The sequence below is a fragment of the Ovis aries genome, chromosome 11 (assembly GCF_016772045.2).
Source record: "Ovis aries strain OAR_USU_Benz2616 breed Rambouillet chromosome 11, ARS-UI_Ramb_v3.0, whole genome shotgun sequence".
NCBI classification, from domain to species: domain Eukaryota; kingdom Metazoa; phylum Chordata; class Mammalia; order Artiodactyla; family Bovidae; genus Ovis; species Ovis aries.
The window spans coordinates 35515263-35538962 of record NC_056064.1 but is presented as its reverse complement, the minus strand read 5'-3'; the positions used below and the strand labels follow the sequence as shown (position 1 = coordinate 35538962).

At 37.2% G+C, this 23700-nt stretch overlaps 1 protein-coding gene across 15 annotated transcripts in view; it reads right to left on the bottom strand.

The window, feature by feature from the left end:
* Positions 1 to 682: 682 nt before the first annotated feature.
* Positions 683 to 23700, bottom strand: part of SPAG9 (sperm associated antigen 9) — a 156344-nt gene continuing 133326 nt past the window's right edge. For 4 of the 15 annotated variants that reach the window (XM_004012755.5, XM_042255788.1, XM_004012752.5 and 1 more), the window contains 12 exons: positions 22121 to 22339; positions 21660 to 21855; positions 20235 to 20360; positions 18961 to 19041; positions 18227 to 18294; positions 16054 to 16202; positions 14886 to 15057; positions 12851 to 12964; positions 10972 to 11010; positions 9904 to 10080; positions 6969 to 7118; positions 683 to 4287 (listed from right to left, as the gene is read on the bottom strand). In XM_004012755.5, coding sequence (XP_004012804.3) covers positions 4172 to 4287; positions 6969 to 7118; positions 9904 to 10080; positions 10972 to 11010; positions 12851 to 12964; positions 14886 to 15057; positions 16054 to 16202; positions 18227 to 18294; positions 18961 to 19041; positions 20235 to 20360; positions 21660 to 21855; positions 22121 to 22339 — 1607 coding nt within the window. In that variant the 3' untranslated portion in view covers positions 683 to 4171. The remainder of the gene's footprint in view (positions 4288 to 6968; positions 7119 to 9903; positions 10081 to 10971; positions 11011 to 12850; positions 12965 to 14885; positions 15058 to 16053; positions 16203 to 18226; positions 18295 to 18960; positions 19042 to 20234; positions 20361 to 21659; positions 21856 to 22120; positions 22340 to 23700) is intronic. The other 11 variants (XM_060395525.1, XM_060395530.1, XM_060395532.1 and 8 more) reach the window with 5 other exon arrangements.

Genomic DNA, 23700 nt, shown 5'->3' with positions numbered 1-23700 from the left:
GAGGCTCAAAAAAATCAGCTTCCAAAACAATGACTGGGCAGGCCCCAAAGTACCCAGGGGCAGTCAGGCAAGGCCCTGTAGAGCAGGAACGAGACAGGCTGTTCGTTCTATTCTAGAGCATCCAGCCTCACTGGCCAGAGGGCTGTGCCGCCAACTGTGAACTGTTCTAGTAACATGGCAATCAGGACTACTCTTACTACCCTGTTAGAATCCCACATTCTTATAAACAAAGAACACGGCATTAGACTACATACCACTGCGCTGGGTTCACACTGCTACCACATGATTAGTTTTATAATCCCCTTCGTTCCAGAGTCTCTCTCTAGCAAACGGATCACAATAAGCACACTGTATTAACATCTGTGTTACAGCCTCCCTCCTATTACTGAGTGGTCTGGCAAATGGTATGCCTCAGTATCATCGTGTGGGTTGTTACTCAGCATGCCCACACGTCTAGAAAGCCTTACTGTCTACTATTCACACTGTCACTTAAACACGTGAGCTAAGCAAACATGCTCGTCATGTATCCCTCACTGCTCACTTTCAGCCAGCGCCAAATGGGGACAAGCCTGACCCTTGGAAGGACATGTTTGATGGGGGATGATGGGGCGTTTCAAATATAAATCAAGGTCAGACCCCTGGGAAAAGCAAAAACAAAACAAAACAAAACACACTCCTCATACATGTTTCATATACATATTTATATATATATTTCATATACAAAGTTACATTCCGAACCCCAGGGATTCCATAATAGAAATAAATACTGAAATAACTACATTGCCAAATGAGCTTTTTGCTCATAGAAATGAAGCATCAGCCTCTAAAGAAATAGCAAGTGGGATACTCTAGAACCCATTTTTAAGATTATAGAGGCAAATAAAATTCCAAATAAAATGTCTAGGACAAAAGACAAATTCAGACCATAAAACAGTTAAAATAATGTTGAGAAATATATGACAAAATTAATAATAAAAACTTATTTTTTTTAAAAAGGAAAAGACATTTAGTGTTACAAAATAGCATAACCCTGTTAGAAAAGCACTTATGATTTCCACATTTAATTCTCTCTTCTCTTCCCTTTACAAACTGGGACCAAAACGAGTCCCTTTCTCAACATGATCAATTAAGAAGAGCCCGAAGTCTGACTGAACCCTTTGGTAACGGTCATAATACTCACAAGGAAGTAAGTAGCCAGTTCTACAGCACTTGCAAGACACACGCTCTTTAGGACAGGTACTCGTTATGAGACAAGGGTTTTGCTTTGTTTTGTCACTAAGGCAGCCATTTAAAGGTTCTATTCTCAAATGAAGGAAGACCTTTACAAGAAATGGGCAACACAGCAACTCAGAGAATGCATTTTAACCTTTTCTATGCAACACACTTCATGTGAGAAGTTATGTGCTGCATATTTTGTGCTCAAAATGTTTCACACTCTCAACAAGCTGTAGTTATTAAGACATTCATTCCTATTTCTAAATTTTAGATCCACATGAGTTAAGAGAAAAACATTCAAAACTGAGTTCCTGAAGAATATTCTCCCTTTGCCTCATAGGGATTTTAACCTGCATTGAGCAGTAAGTATTAGGTTGATGTATATGATACTGTCATTTTTGTAGATGGGCAATGATTGAATATCAGCAATTTTACATGGTTCAATGACATACATAAGCCAAATATAACAAAATGAGAAAATTCTCAGGCATTCCTTATTTCTTCCAATGGGGGTAATTTCTTCTTACATGGAGAGACCAACCCAAGGTACTCAAGCCTCTTCTCTACCATTGATGTAGTAGCTATAGGCAGTTTAAACCAACCGCTTGCTGCTTGCAGAAACTTAGATTTGGGCATTTTCTACCAAAGGTTACCACCTTGACCAAAGTGAACACTACAAGAATATAAACCTATTGTTGGAGAAAAGGTGGAAATAAAGCAATCTGTAGAAAATATAGAACTGAAATTACAAATATAAAGAGAAGCTCTTAAAACAAATTGTATAGGCATTTTTGTACTCTCTCTAGTCCCTGAAGTTTAACAGGGCCACAGACATCTGACAACTTTAGATAAAATAACTACACACCTATATTCCTTAAGTTAAAGCCAATAAGTTTATAAAGAGCAATAATAAACAACCACTGTAACATGTTTGCATTTTTCATTTTTAACTCCTGATTCCCTAAATTACATTCAGTCATAGAAACATGTAAAAGACTGAACAGCACATGGGGTCTGACTCTAGGATGTTCACTTCTTGGGGTTAAAATTCTCAGACATTTGGCTGTCTCTTTTTTTTTGTGAATTTTATACAACATTCTCCCAACATTTAATGATGTGATTTTTTATTTTAAGGTACTGCCAACAACGGCTCAGATTTAAAATAAAGTATCAGTAAAAACATAACTTTTAAGCTATGGAAAAGTGACCTAAGTTTGGCGGCTTGGAAAAAGTGACCAAGTAGTTTAAGTTAAAAAATTAACCTTTTCCTAAAGCTTTTACCAAGAATTTTTTTCCTCCTAGTCATCTAAAGTGGGAAAATTGTACTGTGTATAAAATGTGCTTCCAGACACATATGACCACATGTATCCAAAGGCCCCTCGGATGTATTAAATCCTATGTACTTTATAATCTAGGCTAATCATCTATATGCTTAAAACATACTGGTGGTACTTTTCACAAATATCTTTCCACTGTAGTTCAGAAGTAAAGTACTTGGTCCTTAAGGATGCTGAGACAATCTGAGACCTTTGTTGCTGCCTTTTCCTGAAGCAGTCCTTCTGACTTGAGGCGGGGTGGGGCGGGGGCGGCACCTTTGTCCTTTAAGTTTCTATTTTAAATTAGTACTTAAACTTATATTTAGTTTTGCTTAAAGTGATGGATTAAGAATGGTAAATCATACATTTTCAAGAAGGCTGAGAGGGGAAGAAAAACTACAGCTTAATGGTTTTTAAAACTTATTAAACAAGAAAGTCAGGTAAACCCAGACTCTATTTTTCACTCTATTGTGAGTGAAACGATGGAATGTCAACTTTTGCTTTATGCTATTTTGGCTTCTCTTTCAGTTTTCTTCTTTGAAGATGGCATTTTAATCTCAAAAGGGCATAAAAGCTTAAATGTCATTTATGTACAGAATATCAAGTATGGGCAGTTATATAGTTTTATACAGAACAACAGAAAATACCACTGCTAATCAAATCACTCATTCAGTTCATTAGGCCATACTCCATCGCCACTAAAGCTTTACTCTTATTAACTGGTAAGAGCAGTCAAAGAACAACTGGTAAGTGAATTTTTCACATGGAAAAAAACTCATCCAACCACCACCATCCATTGGTGTAAGAAATACAAACCACAATTTCCTTAAAAAAAAAAAAAAAAAAATCCTCCATTGCTGAAGTGCATCTTCTAAGCCTTTTAAATAATAAACCTTTCAAATATGTCAGTATGAAAATGAGTGACACCAGTCTCAAAGACAAAAAATCAAGTAGAATATTCAGAAAAGCAGGCCTCATAAACTTTAGAGCTCTAATAAGTCAGAAACAAGAAATTTTTATTTAAATAGTGTAGTCTTAATTTCTTTAATATAAAATCACCCCCCCCCCCGCAAAATCTGATGAAAACAAAGTTTTATATACCATATAAACAAGATTTGTCAGATTTGAAAGTGAAAGTTAGAGTAATTTACAGTTAGCTTTTAGCCCTCTAGGGACATTTAGATAAATCCTGATAATCCACCTAACATTAGTTTGTGTCAATTTTATAATACATTGGGAGAAACACTATTGTACTTAATGGTACAGTTTCATACATCAAGTATTTCCGTTAATTCCATTATTAGTGACAGCTAAAAAGTGACCCCATCAAATGAAGTAAGTGACATTTACTGTGCAAGAGTAAACCACATCTGGATTGCTTTCTAAAATTCGTCAGTTTGCAGAAAGTAAACATTCTTTGATTTGATCATAAGATACTGAAATTGCCTATAACACTGGTGCAGTAAAACAGCTAGCTCCTGTATTGTTACAGTAGGACAGGTTTTATAGTATAAAGCTAACAGAAAAAAATGCTCACATATTATGTGGTGAAACTTATTTCACAAAGAGACCATTAAATAAAGGGAAAATAAACCATGCAGAAGAGATGGCTCCCCTGTCGCCATCTGTTTCCTATGGGCTCACTCACTACCACACATCACTTGCCACACTATCAAGTGACTCCTTTCTGCTTTGGCGACAGAAGGTTCCAGTGGAAGATCCTCTCCCAGAAGCTCTGATTCTCCACCTTCATCACCTGGTGGATGATAAGGAGACTCAGATTAAGGACAAGACCGAAGGTGTAGGCTGACGTGCATCAGATTCATGGCAAGTACATTTGCAGCATACGTGAAACTTGCCTGACGCCCATTTCAGAGAACACAGTAAAAGAAATGCCACGAGTCAGAGTCTTGCAAAGGACTGCTGAGATCAATTTCTCGTTGTTAAAATATTACAGGATATGAAAAAAGAAATGGAACAAAAAATATCAAATTCAATTTTAAAAAAGCAAGTGTGTGCATGTGCTAAGCTGCTTCAATCGTATCCGAAAACTTGGTGACCCTGTGGACTGTAGCCCGCCAGGTTCCCCTGTCCATGCGATTCTCCAGACAAGAACACTGGAGTGGGTTGCCAGGTCCTCCTCCAGGGGATCTTCCCAACCCAGGGATCACACCCACAGTTCCTATGTCTCCTGCATTGGCATCTGGTCCTTTACCACTAGCACCGCCTAGGAAACCCTTTAAAAAGCATATTTACTATTAAAACCGACCTATGCTTTACGAGAGGCTTCCCAGGTGGCTCAGGGATAAAGAGTCTGCTTGAATGCAGGAGTCAAGGGTTCAGTCCCTGGGTGGGGAAGATCCCCTGGAGGAAGCAGTGGCAACCCACTCCAGTATTCTTGCCCGGAGAATCCCAGGGACAGAGAAGTCTGGCAGGTTACAGCCTATAGTGTCACAAAGAGTCAGATATACACGCACACTTCACATGCTTTAAAACAAATTCTGCTTTTCAGGCGGGATTGCCTAGAGATATTGACCAACATAGTTAAGCAATTTTTACATTCCAACTACCATGTTGCAATGGAAGAAAAAGTTCTAAAAACCACCCAGCCAAATGAAGCCCATCTCTATAAAGGTATTCGCCATTCCTACTGACACCACTGTTGCTAAACATAACATTAAAAATCCTGCCTTTAAAATGTGTCAATAAGCCTTTTACATCAACTCTCCAGCTGTGGCTCACAGGTTCAGGAGCTGTTCCTTAGCATGTGGGATCTTACTTCTCCCACCAGGGACTGAACCCACATCCCCAGCATTGCAAGCTGGATTCTTAGCTACTGGACCACAAGGGAAGTCCTAATGTGACCTTAAATTTCATATTCCTTTTTTTTTTTTTAACAGGATTTATAACAAGTACTTGTCACCAGTCTACAACATTGTATTCCCTAAAGCCTTATGTTTAGAAACTTTTTCAATCACTGTGATTTTAGGCCAGTCCAAAGGGTTTCTTTATAGCAAATAAATATATATCAGTGCTTTATAGTTTACAAAGCACAACACTTTCACAACCATCAATTCTCTGTATTTTCTTTTAAACTTCTCTGGCCATTTCTTCTTAGATTCCTTCATAAATTCTACTGATTCTTTAAGTGGAGTATTAAAACAGGGTTCTATCTTAGAATCTTTTCTTCTGGCCCCTACATATTCTTGGGTGAACTAATCAACCCCTGTGATTTTTAGCACCACTGTATGCCAAGAGTCCCCATATTCCTTCCTCCTGAGATATAAAACTCTTATATCTAAAAGGTCCCATGGACTTCTTCCATCTAGACAACTCCGTGTCTAGTACAAACTTCCATGTGCTCCAAGGTCAACATGTCCAGCACCTGTCCTCATTCCTCTCCCTCCGCCAGACCTGCTGCTTTTGTTCTAAGCGTCCTTACTGCTAAGTGAAGAGATCACTCCCTCTTTCTTCACACCGTTAGCTACCAATTCCCCATCACAGTGCTCGTCTGCTCCTACTGTTGCTACCTCAGTCACTTGTTTTTTCCTGACCCATTTTCCTACCTCTAGCCTTATATCTCCAGTCCATTTATACCCAAACATAATCATATTGCTCCTCTAAAGTTCTCCAATAATTTTCCTTTGCTTTAAAGTACAAACTCCTTAATTAGATATATAAAGGCCTTTCACAATCCAGACCCTCCCTTCCCTTTCTGGATTGATCAGTGGTCAGATTTATATTTGCTTCTACTCCATGCTCCAGTCATTTAAAAAAGGCAGTTTCACGTTTCAAGCTCTCTTACCTTGACGTGCCAATCTCCCCAGCCTTCCCCATATCATCCCCAACTCAATTGTTCAGACTCACGTCCTTCAGTGCTGAGTCATCTCAAGCATCATTTCTTGACTTCCCTCTTCCCCTGCTCCTAGAAAGAACTGACTACTCTCTATCAGAGCATCGGTAACACTGTAATTTATTGACATGTTCTGTAATTCACTGGAGGGAGACTTTGTTTTTGTATGTCATGCACATAGCAGATAATTAATGTTTAAAAGATGAGAGAACAAACAAATGAAATGAATTGGATTATAAACAACCCTTTATGAGATACTGTTATTTCTCCACTTTGCAGGTGAGGAAACTAAGGTTCTGGGAGATTGAATGATTTCCCTAAGGCCTTCTGATTCCATAAGCTCTTCACATACACTTCAATATACTACCAAACCCTGCTATTTCCTAATGCTCCTTCAAACAAACACATCTTGGTATAAAAAGAAAAAACATTATGAAAGTAGCAAAAAAAAGAAAGAAATATAAAATCCAAGTAAAGGGTTCAAAGAAAACCTTAGAAATCCCGTATCTGAGTTCCTTGTTTACGTGAGTGAAAATCCACATCACAGAACAGGAGAAACGGAGCCCACAGAACCCATGACCTACCCATTCGGAAGTCAATGTAGCCCTCTCCTCCACTAATGACAAGCACAGACTTCAAGGGTGTCTGGATGCCAGGCTCCTGTGCAGATGGTCCTGCTTTGTCAACTGTCAGATCTGTACCACTGCTGCCACTTTGTGGGCTGATGACTTGACCTATTTATAGAAGAATGTAAGCAAATATTATTTATCAAGGATTAGAATGGGAGAGACTAATTTTCTCCTGAGTATTCTCAGAAAACTGAACAACATAATAAGTACATTCTAATAAAAGCCTCTGCATGACGAGAAAACATCTATAAGGCCATGAAAGCCCAATTTGAAATTAAAGTAAAGCTATTTTGTCCCAAAGCACAAACACATCCAGAATCCAGTATGAGAACTGTATATTGCTTAGCTAGTCTTAGCTGTCTGCTTCAGACTATTATAACCTACATCTTTTCACTGTGAAAACATCTCTCCTCTGGCAGGGTACATATGCATTTACATAAGAGATTGGGAAAAGTCTTCAACTTAAGCTTTATAAATGTGGATATTCATAATTAATATCTGAATTAATTTCAAATCCGTAAGTTATTAGCTGCTCAGTTGTGTCTGACTCTTTGCAACCCCATGGACTGTAGCCCGCCAGGCTCTTCTGTCCATGGGATTCTCCAGGCAGGAATACTGGAATGGGTAGTCATTCCCTCCTCCAGGGGATCTTCCCGACCCAGGGAATGAACTCATGTCTCCTGCATTGCAGGGAGATTCTTTACCATCTGAGCCACCATGTGAAAACTCAAATCCAAACGTTTTCTCGTATTTAAAAATAGTACATATTATTTTAAATTTAGATGATGCAAATAAAATGACTGGTTAATATATAATTCTAACATTTACATTTTAAGATAGAATCTTTAAGTATGAAATGACAGAAATCTCGAAATATTATTCACACTCTAATCTCTATGAGCACGGAGTAATTTCTTGACAGATCTGGTATCTTCTGGTCAAACTACACAGACCATCCCTCGAGGTGCTACCAGGACATATGATACACTTTATAAAAAATTACTTTATGTTGGACATGGACAGGATAGTTTTAATGAACTAGATTTTTATGTATAAATATTAACAAATCTCAAAAATGAGAAGCAAGTTGCAGAATAATATATGTGCAACATAAGACTTAAGTTCAAAAATATAAAAAATACTATATATTATTTATAGATATGTCCCAATGTGGTAAAAATACAAAAACATGGGCAGAAGGATACATGTCAACTTCAGGATAGTGATTATAGATGAACAGAAAAGAGGGAAGGGAGTAAGATTAGAAGAACATAAAGGAGACTCAAATGAGTCTCTATGGCATTTTTTTCTTTAAAGCAAGAAAGGCCTGTAACCAGCAATACCACTTCTAAAAGTTTATTTTGAGGAAATAACTACACAAAAATATTACACATACACTTCAGGAAGCTCATTAGCATGTTGTTAAGAATACTGAATAACTGGTTAGGGTACCATGTGCCAACTAGGTACACTTAATCATTTAATCTTTGGACCATCCTCAGGAAAAAGTGTGGTGGCTCATCTTATGTTGTCAGCTTGGCTCGGCTCCATACATTTTGGTCAAACTCCAGCGTAGATACTATGAAGGTATTTTTTAGATATAATGAACACTTAAATCAGTGGACTTTTGAGTAGAGCAGATCAATTACCAGATGTGGGTGGGTCAATCACTTGATGGCCTTAAGAGAAAAAGATATGTCTCCCAAAGAGAAGGGAGACTTAAACTGCAAACATTTACCTCTTTCCTAGGTCTTCAGCCTGCCCTGCAGATTTCAGTCTTACCTGCCCCCAAAATCACAAGAACCAACTCCTTAAATTAAATCAATCTCTCTCCCCACAGCCTCCTCCTTTTTCTTCCTCTTTCCCTCCCTACCCCACACCCTTTTGGTTCTGTTCCTCTGCAGAACCCTGACTAATACACTGAGATAACACCATGTCCAACATCACATAGTTGCTGTGGCACAGCCAGATTTAAACTTTGTCTAACTCCTAAACTTGCGTCGTACGGGGGGAAAATATCCAAACACAGGTCCTGCTTACAGCTGATCAGTAACATCATTTACTATTCTCAAGGGACATTTCCCATTGGACATCATAACTGCCACTCTTCATCTGGATGGTACTTTATAGTTCCCAAAGCCCTTTCATTAATCTTTACAACAAATAAGGCTGGTTGAACAGCTATTAATCACACCCACTTAGGAAATATAAATGAGTATCAGAGGTTAAGCAACTTGCTTGACACACCAACCAAGCGGCAAAGGCCCAGACCCCCAGACTACTTCTGTTCTTTGCCACAACACTGATAAAGGTATTAGAGCACATTTTCCATCTCTTACTAAATAGAGCCTTGATGACAGGGCTTCTTAGAAATCTCCTTTATGAGGTCAAAACTACTCTTCGTATTCTGCAGTGACAAAACAATAGTACTGCTTTTCAAAAGTGAAAGAAATCTCTTAAATAAAATCAAGTTTGTTTTTGGGGTGGAAGAGAGATTCTAAGATAGCTTCTATCAAGTATCTCTATAGCACTTTATTCATATTTCCATTATTGACCATTTCGAGGATTATGCTGGAATTATCTGTAATTCCAGTACTTAGTATTAGACTGGATAGAGGGACAGACAATTATAGTTGGTCCTTGAACCATGCAGGAGTTGGGGCACTGACTCTCTGTGTAGTCAAAAATCTGAGTAAAATTAATAGTCAGCCTTCCATATTCACGGTTCTTACATGACTACAATCTGTATCCAAAGATTCAACCAGCCATGGAAATGATACAGTACTGTGGTGTTCACTACTGAAAAGAATCTGTATAAATAAACCCATGCAGTTCAAATGCACATTGTTCAACTGGACATGCAGTTTCTCAACAGAATACTCTAACTCACCTGGGACTGCCACAAAAAATTTCACAGCATCCCTGTGCCCATGGAAGCAAAGCTGAGCGTGTGCCATTGAACAATAGGGTATGAATGTCCCTGGTGTCACTTTATCACTGTTCTCATCACCATATACTCGAATGACACTTCCAGGACGATTTCCCGATGCTCCTGATGTTTTATTCGCTGCAACAGAAAAACCAAACACCAAATATTTTCCCCTAGAAAATAGTAATGATGCAAGAGGTTACTGGTTAATCCTTATATTATCTAAAAGCTACAGCCAGTTGAGATAAAACAAGAGCAGCAATACCAATTCAAGACAAAGCTGGAAAAAAAGAGATATATAGCATGCTAGTTATTTTTAAGTATCTTAGTAAAATGGAGTAGGGGATTTTGCCAGTCTAGCACTAAGTTTACTTTCTAAACACATCTATTAATTAAAAAATCATTTTAGTTAAAACAGCTTTCTCAGGTATATCCATTTTGTTTTTTAATCCTCATTTTAGACAACTAACCAGTTATATAGCTTAAAGTAAACAGGTATACTTTTAACCAGAATTTTTATACTTTATCTTTTCATTTTTCTCCCTGTGCTAAGTATATTTCCTTTGTGTGACAGTACAAAGCTGAGCTTAAAAGGATCCATCTAGTACAATAAAATAGCTTTTATTTACACCAGACTGATGGTTGGTTAAATTATTTTAGAATGACCAGACTCACAAAACACCCCATTCCATGCGCCAGTAAGTGAATGAAAGAAACATGATTGGTAACAAGAGTAAACAATGTAGATTAATGACAGTTTTCAGAGAGGTTTGTGTTTTTATTGGAGGGAAAACAAAGTCTGACAGAAATTTCAGCTGCAACAAAAGATGATAAATAGACTAAGCTGCTGAGCAGTAGTTTGGTGGCCATGTCACAAATATTAAAAAACAAAAGAACACCTGCTGCAATGCAGTGACTGCAAGTGGATGACATTTAGGAACATTCGAGAGGGTGTCTAGAGACGTGAGAACGGCCTCTCGCGGCCACGAGAAGCCAGGAAGAAGAGTGTGGCTCAGGATCTGAACTTACCCCTCAGCCCCAGTAAGCGTCCCTGGTGGAGGATTACGGCTACAGTGAGAAAGGAGGAAAGGGGACATGGAGAGGCGCATGACAGGGAGGAGAAGGGTTACTACGAGCTGCCACTCTTCGCATATTCTATCTGGCAACTCAGGAGCTCAAAGCTCCTAATTAAATACACAAAATCCAACTTGGTTTAATACCAAGAAACATACAAAGATCTTACCAAAGCCTCTGAAGAACATCGCTGCTCAAAAAGGACAATTTTATTTACTATGATTTTGCTTTTCTTAATTATAAAGCAATTTTAATGAATAAGAACTTACTAGAGAGCATTTCCTAACCGCAAATATTCTCTTCTTTTCTTGAAGAAATCCTGTGCAAATGACTATGCCAAAATGGAACTCTCATCTATAAAGAACTGAAATGAACTCTGGGGATCCTAGAATCTCTTAAGATATAAGAAGTGGTCTAAACACGTAGATTTATAAATAGCTGTCCAGTGGTTAAGAATCTGCCTTTCAATGCAGGGGACACAGGTTCAATCTTTGGTTAGGGAACTAAGATCCCACATTCTGTGGGGCAACTAAAGAAGCCTGCATGTTGCAATGAAGACCTCGCACAGCCCCAGTTTTTTTTTTTTTTTAATTTTTTAAAAAAAGTATGGGGGGACTCCCCTGGTGGTCCACTGGTTAAGAATATGCCTGCCAATGCAGGGAACATGGGTTTGATTCCAAGTTGAGAAGACTCCACATGCCATGGGGCGACTAAGCCCTGTGCCACAACTACGGAGCCCATTCCTGGAACTACTGAAGCCGGACACTCTAAAGCCTGCGCTCTGCCGCAAGAGGAGTCACTGCAGCGAGAAGCCTGAGTGCTGCAACTGCAGAGCAGTTTGTTGCAGCTGGAAAAGCCCGCAGGCTGCAACGAAGACCCAGCGGAGGCCCCCAAATACAGAGAGCGATTAGACTTAAAAAATGGCAAAGAAAATACAGCTGGGACCAAGAATTTAGGTTCTTTCAGGAGTTCCCTGGCAGTCCAATGGTTAGGGTTCCATGCTTCCACTGCTGAGGACCCAGGCTCTAACTCTAGCTGGGGAACTAAGATCCTGCAAGCCACACAGTGTCGGGGAGAAAAAAAAAAGTTTAGGTTCTTTAAAGGCTCAAAATGTAACACCATCCAGTCTTCCTCCTTTCTCCTAAAAATTCTGGTGTGTTTATTACGTTATTTTATGGTAGTATTTTCAAATTGTTTTAAATTCTGATGTGTTTATTAAATTACTTTATGGCAATTTTCTCAAATCCTGCCCATGAATTCTGCAACACAAAATCACTTATATAATGAGTGATCAATGTAATGGAACACAGTATGAAAAAAACATACGAAGTACATTTTGTTCACATTCTTTTCAAATACAAGATAGCTTATCTTAAAGTCAGTGTTTGATGACGTCCTAAGGAAGAATGTCTCCCACAACTCATAAGCTAAACGGGATATTCTAAACGAATTGCCACAACGGTATGAAAAACTAGGATATTAGCTAGTTAGGAAATGTTTCTGGATACTAGTATATACAATAAGGTTGAAAGAAAAACGGACTATGACTATTATTTAAGGAAATAGGACTGTGATTCCCAAAGTGAGAAAAACAGTTTATCAAAATGAAAAACTTTTAACTGTAAATATTAGTCCTGATACATTTGCTAGAGTTTGTAAGTTTCACAGAAAGAGTGAAGAACAATAGTTAGAGCTTTGCCATCAGCTTGACTTTCTGAATTACCACAGGTTTGACAATTTAGTTCTATTATTTAGCTCAATTCCTTCCACTTGGATTTCAGACAAGGCTATTCCCCACAACTCTTCTGTGACAGTTCCCTAAAAACGTACTTACTTTCTGTCAATGGGATGGAGATAATGACACCATTTCCTGTTCCCACCCACAAACGATTACAAGACACCATAAGCGCTGTGATCCTCACAAAAGAGAAGCCCAGTTTTCCAGTACCTGTATGGAAGGAGGGAAAACATTTTATTGAAAAGACAGAGCAGATGACGTTTTAGGTTCCAAGTCCCTCAGAACAGCTGGACTAATATAATAGAGAGGATTGTGACCAGAGCTGGTTGGATATTTCCAGAAGTCACATCAATCAAGATCAACTCTCATTTGACTTTATTATCTATCAATTCATCTGACAATTCATGGCTAACATCTATCAATCAATATCATCTGACAATTCATGGCTAATAGAAAAAGAAATCTCTAAAAGTGGCTAGCATTATATCATCATTCAGAAGGAAGATAATGTGGATTAGGAAATATGATGCAGAATTTACTTAAGGACCTGCAAAACCAAGCCAAATAAACCAGAACACAAAACAAAACCAAAAAAAAGCTCAACAAAAACAGTTTACTAGATTGGGGAAATTAAATGTTCTTCCGTTTTATAAGCTGACAGAGTTCTTGCTTGCCTTAAATTTCTTTGCATAGGTTAAGAAATCTTTGCTAACAAAACCTATACTCTTTGCTTTTTATATATTTGGGTCTAAAGTAACTTAGAAATTTTAGGGTACCATATGCGTGCAATTTAGGGAGAATTAATGCACTTTTTAATTTCAAGGAAATTTTAAACTGATCTTATTTTTAGGGATTTGAGAAGCAAAATTATTAAACAGGTAATATTAATACATTTAAGACAAACAACATTTAGTCATAAGTTCTACTTACTAGAAATGAGAGTATGACCATAGAATCGCAGTGTTTGAAGGAATCTTGAACAGTCTAAGCTAGAGATCTTTAACCTATGGTCAAAGTATATTCCTGAAATTGGTTTGTGTCTATGTTTATGTATGTGTGATTCTAGGAAGAGGGCACACAGCAATCATCAGGTTTCCTGAGGGCAATGATTCTAAAAAAAGTTAAAAACCACTGATGTAGTTCAACCTCCCTTCATAAAGAAATCATCTATGATGTTGCTAACAGCACTGGATTTGGTGCTAAGGATACTGCAAGGAATAAGCAGAGATAGTCTAGAGCCCCCTTTTCATGGGGCTTTAGTTCTGCAGGGGGAGAGACAGTATGATGATACTGGTACAATCACAGTAATGATAAGTCCATGAATAAAAAGTATAAGAGGGCCTAAATAAAGCTGGAAATAAAGATGAGGAAAGGTCTTTTATGGATGTGACCTATAAGACATGACCTGAAAGCCAAATAAAAAGGGACTAAGAAAAACTTCTCAGACAGAAGATATAGCACCATGTGAAGGCCTTGAAATGGAAAGGAACCTGCTGAATTTAGGTCAGTGTGGATAGACCAGAGTGAGCAAGGAGAGCTGTCCATACCATTTAAGTTCTTCTAATAATCTCACAAAAAAAAATCTCACCTACAGACAAGAATATTCTGCACGGCTGGCATTACATAAATGGAGGTATGTCACGGTGATATGTGCACACTGGTTACTACATAGAAAACTGACTGGACTAGAGACAGGAAGATCAGAGGCTGCTGGTCGTCTGAGAAGGAAAAGATAGTGACCTGGCCTATGGGAATAGTGGTAGAGATAAAGATGTAACTCATTTAAGGGAATTCCCTAGTGGTTCAGTGGTTAGGCCTTGGCAATTTCACTGTGGGCCATGGGTTCAATCCCAGGCTGGGGAACTAAGATCCCAAAAGTCTTGTGGTGGGGCCAAAAAAAGGTATTACTGGTTTAAGATATTCTGGGGGGGAACAAGAAAGGAAGAGTAAAAAATGATCTTAAGTTTTTGTCAAGAATCACAGGGTAGATGGATCATTTGCCAACAGTTTCAGTGATAAGAGATCACTATTCCTGAGGCAACTTACTCATTGGTTCTACTCAGCATTTGAAATCATTTAAAAATAAACCATTTTCTTTGACTGACAAAGATAAAATGCTTTGGATGCTTACCTAGCATTTTGCTCACATAAGGCTCAATGTCCACATCCTGCAGATGTTGGTAAGTGTGTGCGTGATAGAGACGGAGTGTGGAATCCAAACGGATGGAGACCCACACGCCATCACCCACCCAGGCAAGCTGCCGCACTTGGCTCTCCTTCCTGGGGTGTGCATCAAATGATTTCTAGAACAGATTGTTCAATCACAATGTTACTTTAGTTATCTAGGAGTTAGTGCTTAAAAACTGTGCTAATTTGCACAATAATCTGACAGACCACCTAATAAAAGAGGAGCCTAAGTATTGTTTACTCTTATATACACAACTGCTATTATCCCATACTGCAAAAAAAAAAAAAAAAAAAAAAAAGAGCTAAAGGATGTTGTGTAGACTATCAACTTATGAAAGCAATCTTGACACATTCATTCTATGTAACAGCATTCAACAAAAAGATGGAATTGGACCTCAGGATTTTGCACTGCTCCAGAGCAAGACCCCAAATAAGATCCTATTTACAGTTAAACAAAAATGAACCTACTGTGCTATATATGTAAGCATATACCTGCATGTAAAGAATATATCTAAAAAATAAACACCAAATGGAACTTCTAGGTTTGTAAACAGGATTTGGGACAAATGGAGAACTTCCACCTTAAAAATTTCCTACTATTTTTCTTTCTTTAAACAATTAGAATAAATTTATATATTGTGGCAAAACTTTTTAAAGACAACAATGCTAAGAGGTTTTTATTTTTACAACGAATTCCCACTGCAATATGATTCCTCAGTCTGTGACATACATATGGATTTGCCTGAATACACACTGAGTAGTGGGGGAGACTTGAGAGTTCTTCTCCCAAACCACCTCTACATGACTAAACATTTCAAGAACCACGTATTCAAGCAGTACACGTATGGGTCTACAGATACTCAGACATACATTTAGACATTCATGTGTGAATCTTCCTTCCTTTAAAAAAAAATCACTTCCCATACTCATAGTCAAAAGCAGCAAGAGAGATAAAGTATCATAGAAAGCTGAGAATTCATCCAGTATATCACTGAAGTACCTCAAAATACACAGATTCAGAAAACAATTTCTAAAAAAGCTGAAAATAATTGAATCTTAGGGATTTCAGGTAATATAAATTCAGTAAGTACAGAAAACATGGGTTAACTTGCCTCTATTTTCATGGCCTTTGGCTGAACCACATAAATTTTGTTCCTATAGCCACACCAAACTTTGTCATGTACCACAGTCATGCATCGGATGGAATGGTGAGGTCGTCCAAGATCTAACAGGTGATAGTTTGACAAATCCCACTGTCCATCTTTAAAATAAGGAGTAGATTATTAGTTTATGTATACCATCTTTTACTCAATTTTAACTCAAAAAATATTTTATTTGGGTGTGTAATTAAATTTATTAATGAAGTATCACCAAATATCATGTATTTCAGTGTATATTTACAGATATTAATCCCAGGCAAGCTGTATATATTACAGATATATATACATACAGTGTATATATTACAGACATTAATCTATAAATTAAATCTGTAAATCAGATATAAATCAAACAGAGTTGGATGAGATCTCAAAGATCATATGGTCCAACCTGCCACCCATTACCTGGACCCCCTTGCTCTCAACAGAGGTGATGTGATTAGTTATTTTTAAGTTACCTGTTTACAAAAGTATTTTAGGTATTATAATGAATTTAAGGTTATTTGGGGCATAATATCGCTCTGGCTCACTTGCATTTTTGGTGTATCTTCTTAGATAGAAGTCAAGGGCAACTCACTGCTAAGGCTTTAGGAATTATGCATAACTTTAGTGATGACAAGAAATTCATTACAAATGAGAACCAACCACTGTAAGCTTGCTTTGCTTGATAATTTCAGTGAAGGAAAACATAATTCCTCACAAAGCAGCTGTTTCATTTTAAGAAAACTGTAATTATCTTAAAATATTCCCCATACTCAGCTAAAGTCTGCCTTCTTGTACATAATCACTCTTTCATCTATAGTTATGCCTAATGGAAACACAGAATAAACCTCACAGAGTAAGTCTCACTTCATTGCTACTGCCCTGTCTTCGTGTTTTGGACACATTTGTTTATGGAACTTTCATCCCAACTCCATTTTGTCTAGATCCATTTCATGCTATCTTTCTACCAGAGTGGAGCAGGATCACCAGCCCTGCTCTAGACACTAATTTCTATGAGGTTTAGCATGTTAACTAACTTGTACTGAGTTTAATGTCACCCTTTAAGTAACTGTCACTCTTCACACAAATCTCCATCTACTCTTTGGAACCCAAATGCAGGACTTTACATTTATCCTTATTTAATGTATTCTGTCTTGCTCAGTTTTCAATTCAGTCTACCAAAACATTTATTATTCCATTTTTCTAGGTTCTCCTACTCACTAGTCGAGTGACCAGGAACAAGTAACTACTGTGCCTCAGTTTCCTCAGCTACAAAATGAGGATGACAATAGAATTTTCTTCATAAGTTGCTGTGCGGATTAAACTCAGATACCGTCTATAAAGGCCCTGAACAATGTAAAACAGAGGCCTCTCTTTTCATTATGGAGTCATTAACCAAAAATCTCTAGGCACCTAAGTATCATCTACCTCACATTTCTTGAGGCTGCAAAAAGATATGAGACTTTGGAAAAGCCTTGCAAAAATTAATTAATAAAATAAAAAATTAATTTTTGCAAGGCTTTTCCAAAGTCTCATATCGGATCTATATTTTTATATTTCCCTGATCTACCAATCTAGTAGGAAGGAAATATCACTTTTGGACTATACATGTACCAAGGAATTATATACTCAATTTCTTAAATTCACTCAGCGCAGTTTTCTGACACCTTCTGTCTGCAGATGGTAGAAACACTACTTTAAAGGGGAAGAATATAAAAAACATGACAAGAAAATGATTAAACTTTAGCTAATTAAAAATTCTTTTCAAGAACATTCCAAATGTAAGTGAATGCAAATTACTTTTAAAATACTGGACAAAAGAAACCATGTACTCTCACTAAATTAGGCCTATGATTAGAAAACAAATAAAACAAATAAATACTTCCATTGCACATTATTTAAGAGGACCATAAGGACTATTTGCTCAGTATGGTAAACAAATTTTCACTGAGGTGTATGATTAATGTATGCCTCCAGTCAGGCACTCACATATTTACTCATTTCATACATGGTTAGTATTCAGTTTAAATCTTTATTCTTTCTTCTATGAAATATCATTTCTTTAAAACATATGAGGTCAATATGTTTGAACATGCTCTTGCAAAGCAACGAATCAGCACACATGTTACATATTCATGAAACTCACCAACTCCTCTGTGAAAGATTGCAAGGGTGCCGTCAGCCAGGGCCACCAACACAATTCCTTTCACATGTCTGCAAACAGGAAAGGGGGTCTTAGAACTCTCCATTTGGGAGTGCAGAAGACACCACACGCTGCTGAACTAGTTCAGAGGTTCTCAGAAGACCAATCTGTGATGTGAGGAGCTTACAGGAGAATCTAAAGGAACAGATTCTTTTCTTCATTGAGAAAAGTCTCGTTATGAAAATGTCAGCTGGACTCAATAGGAAGCATGTGTGGTGACTCAGCTGTTTCACTTTCTAACCTCCTCTCATTGCAGACAAAAGGTCCACAGACCAGAGGCACACACCTTGAGTAGAAAGAGTCAGCTCTGTGGATCTAAGAGACAAACTGACTTTTCACAGTCAACATACAGAAAAGGACTGGTAAATCAATCACCCAATCAGCATATTCACAAAGTGTAAAGAATATTCTGAAACAAATATCACGGGTTTTAATTGGTTTTCTCACCAACAGGCTAAAGAACTCTCAGAACAGTGAGGAATCAACCTAGAAAGCTTTCTCTTCTACTTAAAATTACTTGGTTTATTTTCTAGTTTTAATCTCATTCATAAAGAGGGTTAAAAAAGACATGGATACTGATTTAGTCATGAAGTACATGTTAACTTTAATAGTCTTAGAATCTAGTTTATACCAAAATACATATTTTTCAAAGGAAGAATTTCTAAAATAAAACTTACACAATACTGAGAATCGAATCTTTAAGTTTAATAGAATGGAGACATTTCCTCCACTGGGCTACAGATGAATGGACATACAAACTGCAAGAACAAAATCAAGACTGGTAAGGCATAGAGAACACATCAAGTAGTTGCTTATATCTAATAATGACACAAAGTTTCTTCAAAAGAAAAGAAGAGTAACATAAAAATTTCAGGACAAAACAAGGAAAGGATAGGCCTAAGGCAGAGAAATAAGCTGCTTAAGCAAACAGAAACATAAAAAGAAGGAAAAGCCAGAACTAACGCATGGTTGGTTTCAGATTACCACATACTTCAGAATCCTTGGCTATCAATCTTTTAAAAAAATAGTCTTCTTACTGAGCTATAAATTTCTGATAATAGAGCGGTTTACATCAGGGAGCGGCAAACTAAGGCCCATAGGCCAAATCCAGCCATCTACCTGTCTTAGTACAGTCTCAAGCTAAAAATGGTCTTTATATTTTTTAAATGGTTGGGAAAAAAAAAAACCAAAAGGAGAGTATTTCATGACATACAAGACTTATATGAAATTCAGTGTTCATAAGTTTTATTATTATTAGAACATATCCACACCAGTTCACTTAGGTATTGTCAATGCAGTGGCTGCTTTTGCACCTCAACAGCATAGTTAATAAGTTGCTACAAAGATCATAAGGCAACAAAACCTGATATATTTCTTGTCTGACCCTTCATAGAGAAACGTACGTCAAACCTTCATTTTGTAGTATTAGTCCTTTATGGGAAAGATCCACTAGTGATTTCGTTTAACCTTAGGAAAAGCACAAGTTTGTAAGACTCTTCACACTACTACAAAGTGGAAAAGTCCTATAGTGTTTATCAACTCCTAAGCTTTTAGACTGTGATTTGTCCTTGTTTTCCCAGAAGTTATGTTTAAAATTAGGCCTTTCTGCAGCCCGAGATTTTTTTAATCCCTTTTATTTCCTGAACAACAGGATCTCTTATTTTTAGATCACCCAGATTTTTAAGTTTACTTAACTTTTTTCCCAAGAATATTATATGAAGGAAACATCCTATGACAAACATACGGTTCACCACTCAGAACCAATGCAAGTCCAAGTCCAAGTTATGAGGTAGTTGCAATATAACTTCAAAATTGTGTGTATATAAAATTCTTCACTTTAATAGGCACTTTTTGTTTGTATTTGTACGTAGCACATTTTAATTATCTTAAGATTTCTAAAGCAAAATTGAAAGACTTAAGATTTCTAATATTAAAAAGATTTGATACCTACCACCCATTTTGAGCTCCAAGCCACATAGTTGGTAAAAGGCTACTCATCTTCTGGGCTTCCTCTCTCACCAGGTCTTGTTCATTTGGCAATACTGATATTTGATCTTTATATGCATCTGAGTCATTACTGTGGGAAAAAAGGAAAAAAAAATCTTATTGTGTTTAGCTACAGTTTTCAGGAATTGATAATTTTTACATTTTAGTGTACTGTTAAAAAAATAAATTCCAGTAAAGCCAAAGTTAGATGATTATATTAAACATTTCAGAGACAGTGAGAAAGGGAGGGAGGGAGGGTGGAGGGAAGGCAGGCAGGCAGACAGGCAGCTAGGCAAGGCAAGGCAATGGGAGGCGGACGGGAGGGAGAATAGAAAGGAGTGAAAGGTATATAAATATATATATTGCAGCAATTGTACCAGAAGTAACACTGACATACTAGGAGGTTCAAGGCACAGAAAAGGGAAATAAGACACAGTAACGAAATATAGCAGTTAATATCCAGACTAAAGTTAATTCTCTCTTATAGTTATCTTGAATTTTATGAGTTTCTTCTGTGCGGATAGAAGGAGGAGAGATGGTTTGTTTTAAAACTACACATACATACCTACACACACACACACACACACACACACACACACACACACACACACACAGACATCACAGGAGGGTTAATTATAAACAATGTTCTAAAATAAATAAACTGAAACATGCTTTTATTCTATCCCCAAACTTTATTTCTTTGGACTGTCAGAGGACAGTTAGTTTAAAAAAAAAGCATAACTGGGCTATCAAATTCAAAACAGACAAATGAATCAGTAAGTTTAAAAAGATGACTTTATACCCCTATCACCTTTCTATAAGGTCTAGAGAAGGCAAGAAAGGAAATTAAACAACTCTTTCTTTTGAAGGAAAAGTCTGAAACAAATTGTTTTCTAATAAAATACTTGCCAGAAATCTAAATTCAAAAGGTCATTAAAACCCACATGGGAAATTTAAATGGGCAGTTCTGTGGATAGAGTGGGTGTAGGAGTGGGAATTAAAATAATGAGTTATTAATAGAATAGAAGACAGTACAATTTTTAAAAAATCCATAGATATTTGGTATGGCTTTAAAAAAAAATTGTACTCACTGTATTCTATTCTGTTAATAACTCATTATTTTAATCCACACTGACTGGTAAGGATTTTGACCAATATACTTTATAAGCAAGATTTTTTTAAGTTGTAAGGAATAGAGAGCAAATAGGGGAAAAATATGTCTAGATTTTTCTTCTGCAATGTAACAGATGAAGACATAGTGGGAATAAGTAATAACATCTAAATCCGCCACAACAATGTCAGTTAGTAGGAATATTTTGGCTGCTTGAGATCATTTTGGTTCCTTTACATGTGCACTCTGGTTTCCTCAGGTGTTTACGCATTTTTATACCTTGACTGATACACTGGTGAGAGGTCTTCTGGGATTTGAACCCCCAAAGGATCTGTAAACACATGCTCTGTGTACACGCCAGTCTGGGAGACATCCACAGTATCTTCAGCTGATCCTGCATTGCCTTCTGTAGCTTCAGTTGCTTCTTCTGCTGTTGGAACATTTTCATCAATCTCACTATTTTCTGTCTCCTTTTCTAAAAAATAAATAAAGCATGCTAACCATTCCAAGTTTGAGCTTTTCTTCCAATCACTTACCAAAACCCCTCTACAGAATTCCACTCTTACCCTCTTCTCCATATAATAAAATTGAGGATTCTTGATTTCATTTAACAATCATCACAGCATCCTCTTTCAAGCTCTTTCATCCCTGTTACTTTAAAATCTAACTTAAGTCCATACTGAGTCACCTGGGACAGGCTCAGAAACTATACAGATGGTGTCTAGGGAAGACAAACATACCCGGCGGTTTTTCCATCACTGGAGAAGTTTCATTGGTATTAGGGGAAGTGGCAGCTGCTGTTATACCTTCTGCAGAACAACCAACTACTGTGATGCCTCCCAACAGGCTATCTGTCTCTGCTGAGCTATTGCTTGTCATGCTTCCACATAAAGATGCTTTGTCTACTTGTCCGGATTCTGAAAGCTCTTCTCCTGCAGGGTAGTCTGTTTCTCGGGCTCCTGAAGTACAAGATAAACTTTCTTTAAATAGCTCAGTAAACTTCTATAAGTAGCATTTTCTCTATTAAAGCAACTATAGGTTTGAAATAAGAGTAAAGGTGAGACAAATATCTAAGCAAATACACTGCCAAGATGGTAAATAAATTTTATTTAAACTAATTTAAACTCAATTCACAAATTGAGAAAGTAGTTTAAAAAATTAAGAAAATAAATGCAACAATAATAAATAATAACTAATGCAAGCACAAGTAAACCAAAAAAATGTCAGAAATGTGTTTCTGTTCTTAATATGAGTTCTTAAAGCAGCCAACTAATGAGATTAAAAACAACAAAATATAATTCTGACAAGTCAGCAAAAATTTTTTTAATTATCACTATTTCTATTTCAAATATGAATTTCTGCCACTATTAAAAATTAATACAGCCTAGGTATATACAGTGCATTAAGATATTAGTAACACACTTAAAAACTAAGCATTTAACATTTAAAAAATCTTTTCAGTTCTCTTTATTTAGAAAGCTATTCTTATCCATATCACATTAAAAAATTTTATTGTAGTAAAATATACATACATTGTTGCTCAGTCACTCCACTGTATCTGATTCTTTGTTACCCCATGACTGCAGCTCACCAGGCTTCCCTGACCTTCACTAACTCCCAGAGTTTGCTCAAACTCCTGCCCATTGAATCGGTGATGCCACCGAAACATTTCATACTTTGTCATCCCCTTCTCCTCCTGCCTTCAATCTTTCCCAGTAACAGGGTCTTTTCCAATGAGTCGGCTCTTTACATCAAGTGGCCAAAGTATTGGAGCTTCAGCTTCAGCATCAGTTCTACCAGTGAATATTCAGGGTTGATTTCCTTTAGGATTGACTGGTTTCATCTCCCTGATGTCCAAGGGGCTCTCAAGAGTCTTCTCCAACACCACAGTTTGAAAGCATCAATTCTTTGGCACTTAGCCTTTTTTACGGTCCAACTCTCACATCCATATACGACTACTGGAAAAACCACAGCTTTGACTATATGGACTTTTGTTGGCAAAGCGATGGCTCTGCTTTTTAAAACACTGTCTAGGTTTGTCATGGCTTTCCTTCCCAGGAGCAGGAGTCTTTTAATTTCATGGCTGTAGTCACTGTCCACAGTGATTTTGGAGTCCTAGAAAGTAAGACGTCACGGTTTACATTTTTTCCCCTGTCTATTTACCATGAAGTGATGGGACCAGATGCCATGAGCTTAGTTTCTTGAATGTTGAGTTTTGAAGCCAGCTTTTTCACTCTGGTCTTTCACCTTCATCAAAAGGCTCTTTAGTTCCTTTTCGTTTTCTGCCATTAGGATGGTGTCATCTGCATACCTAAGGTTA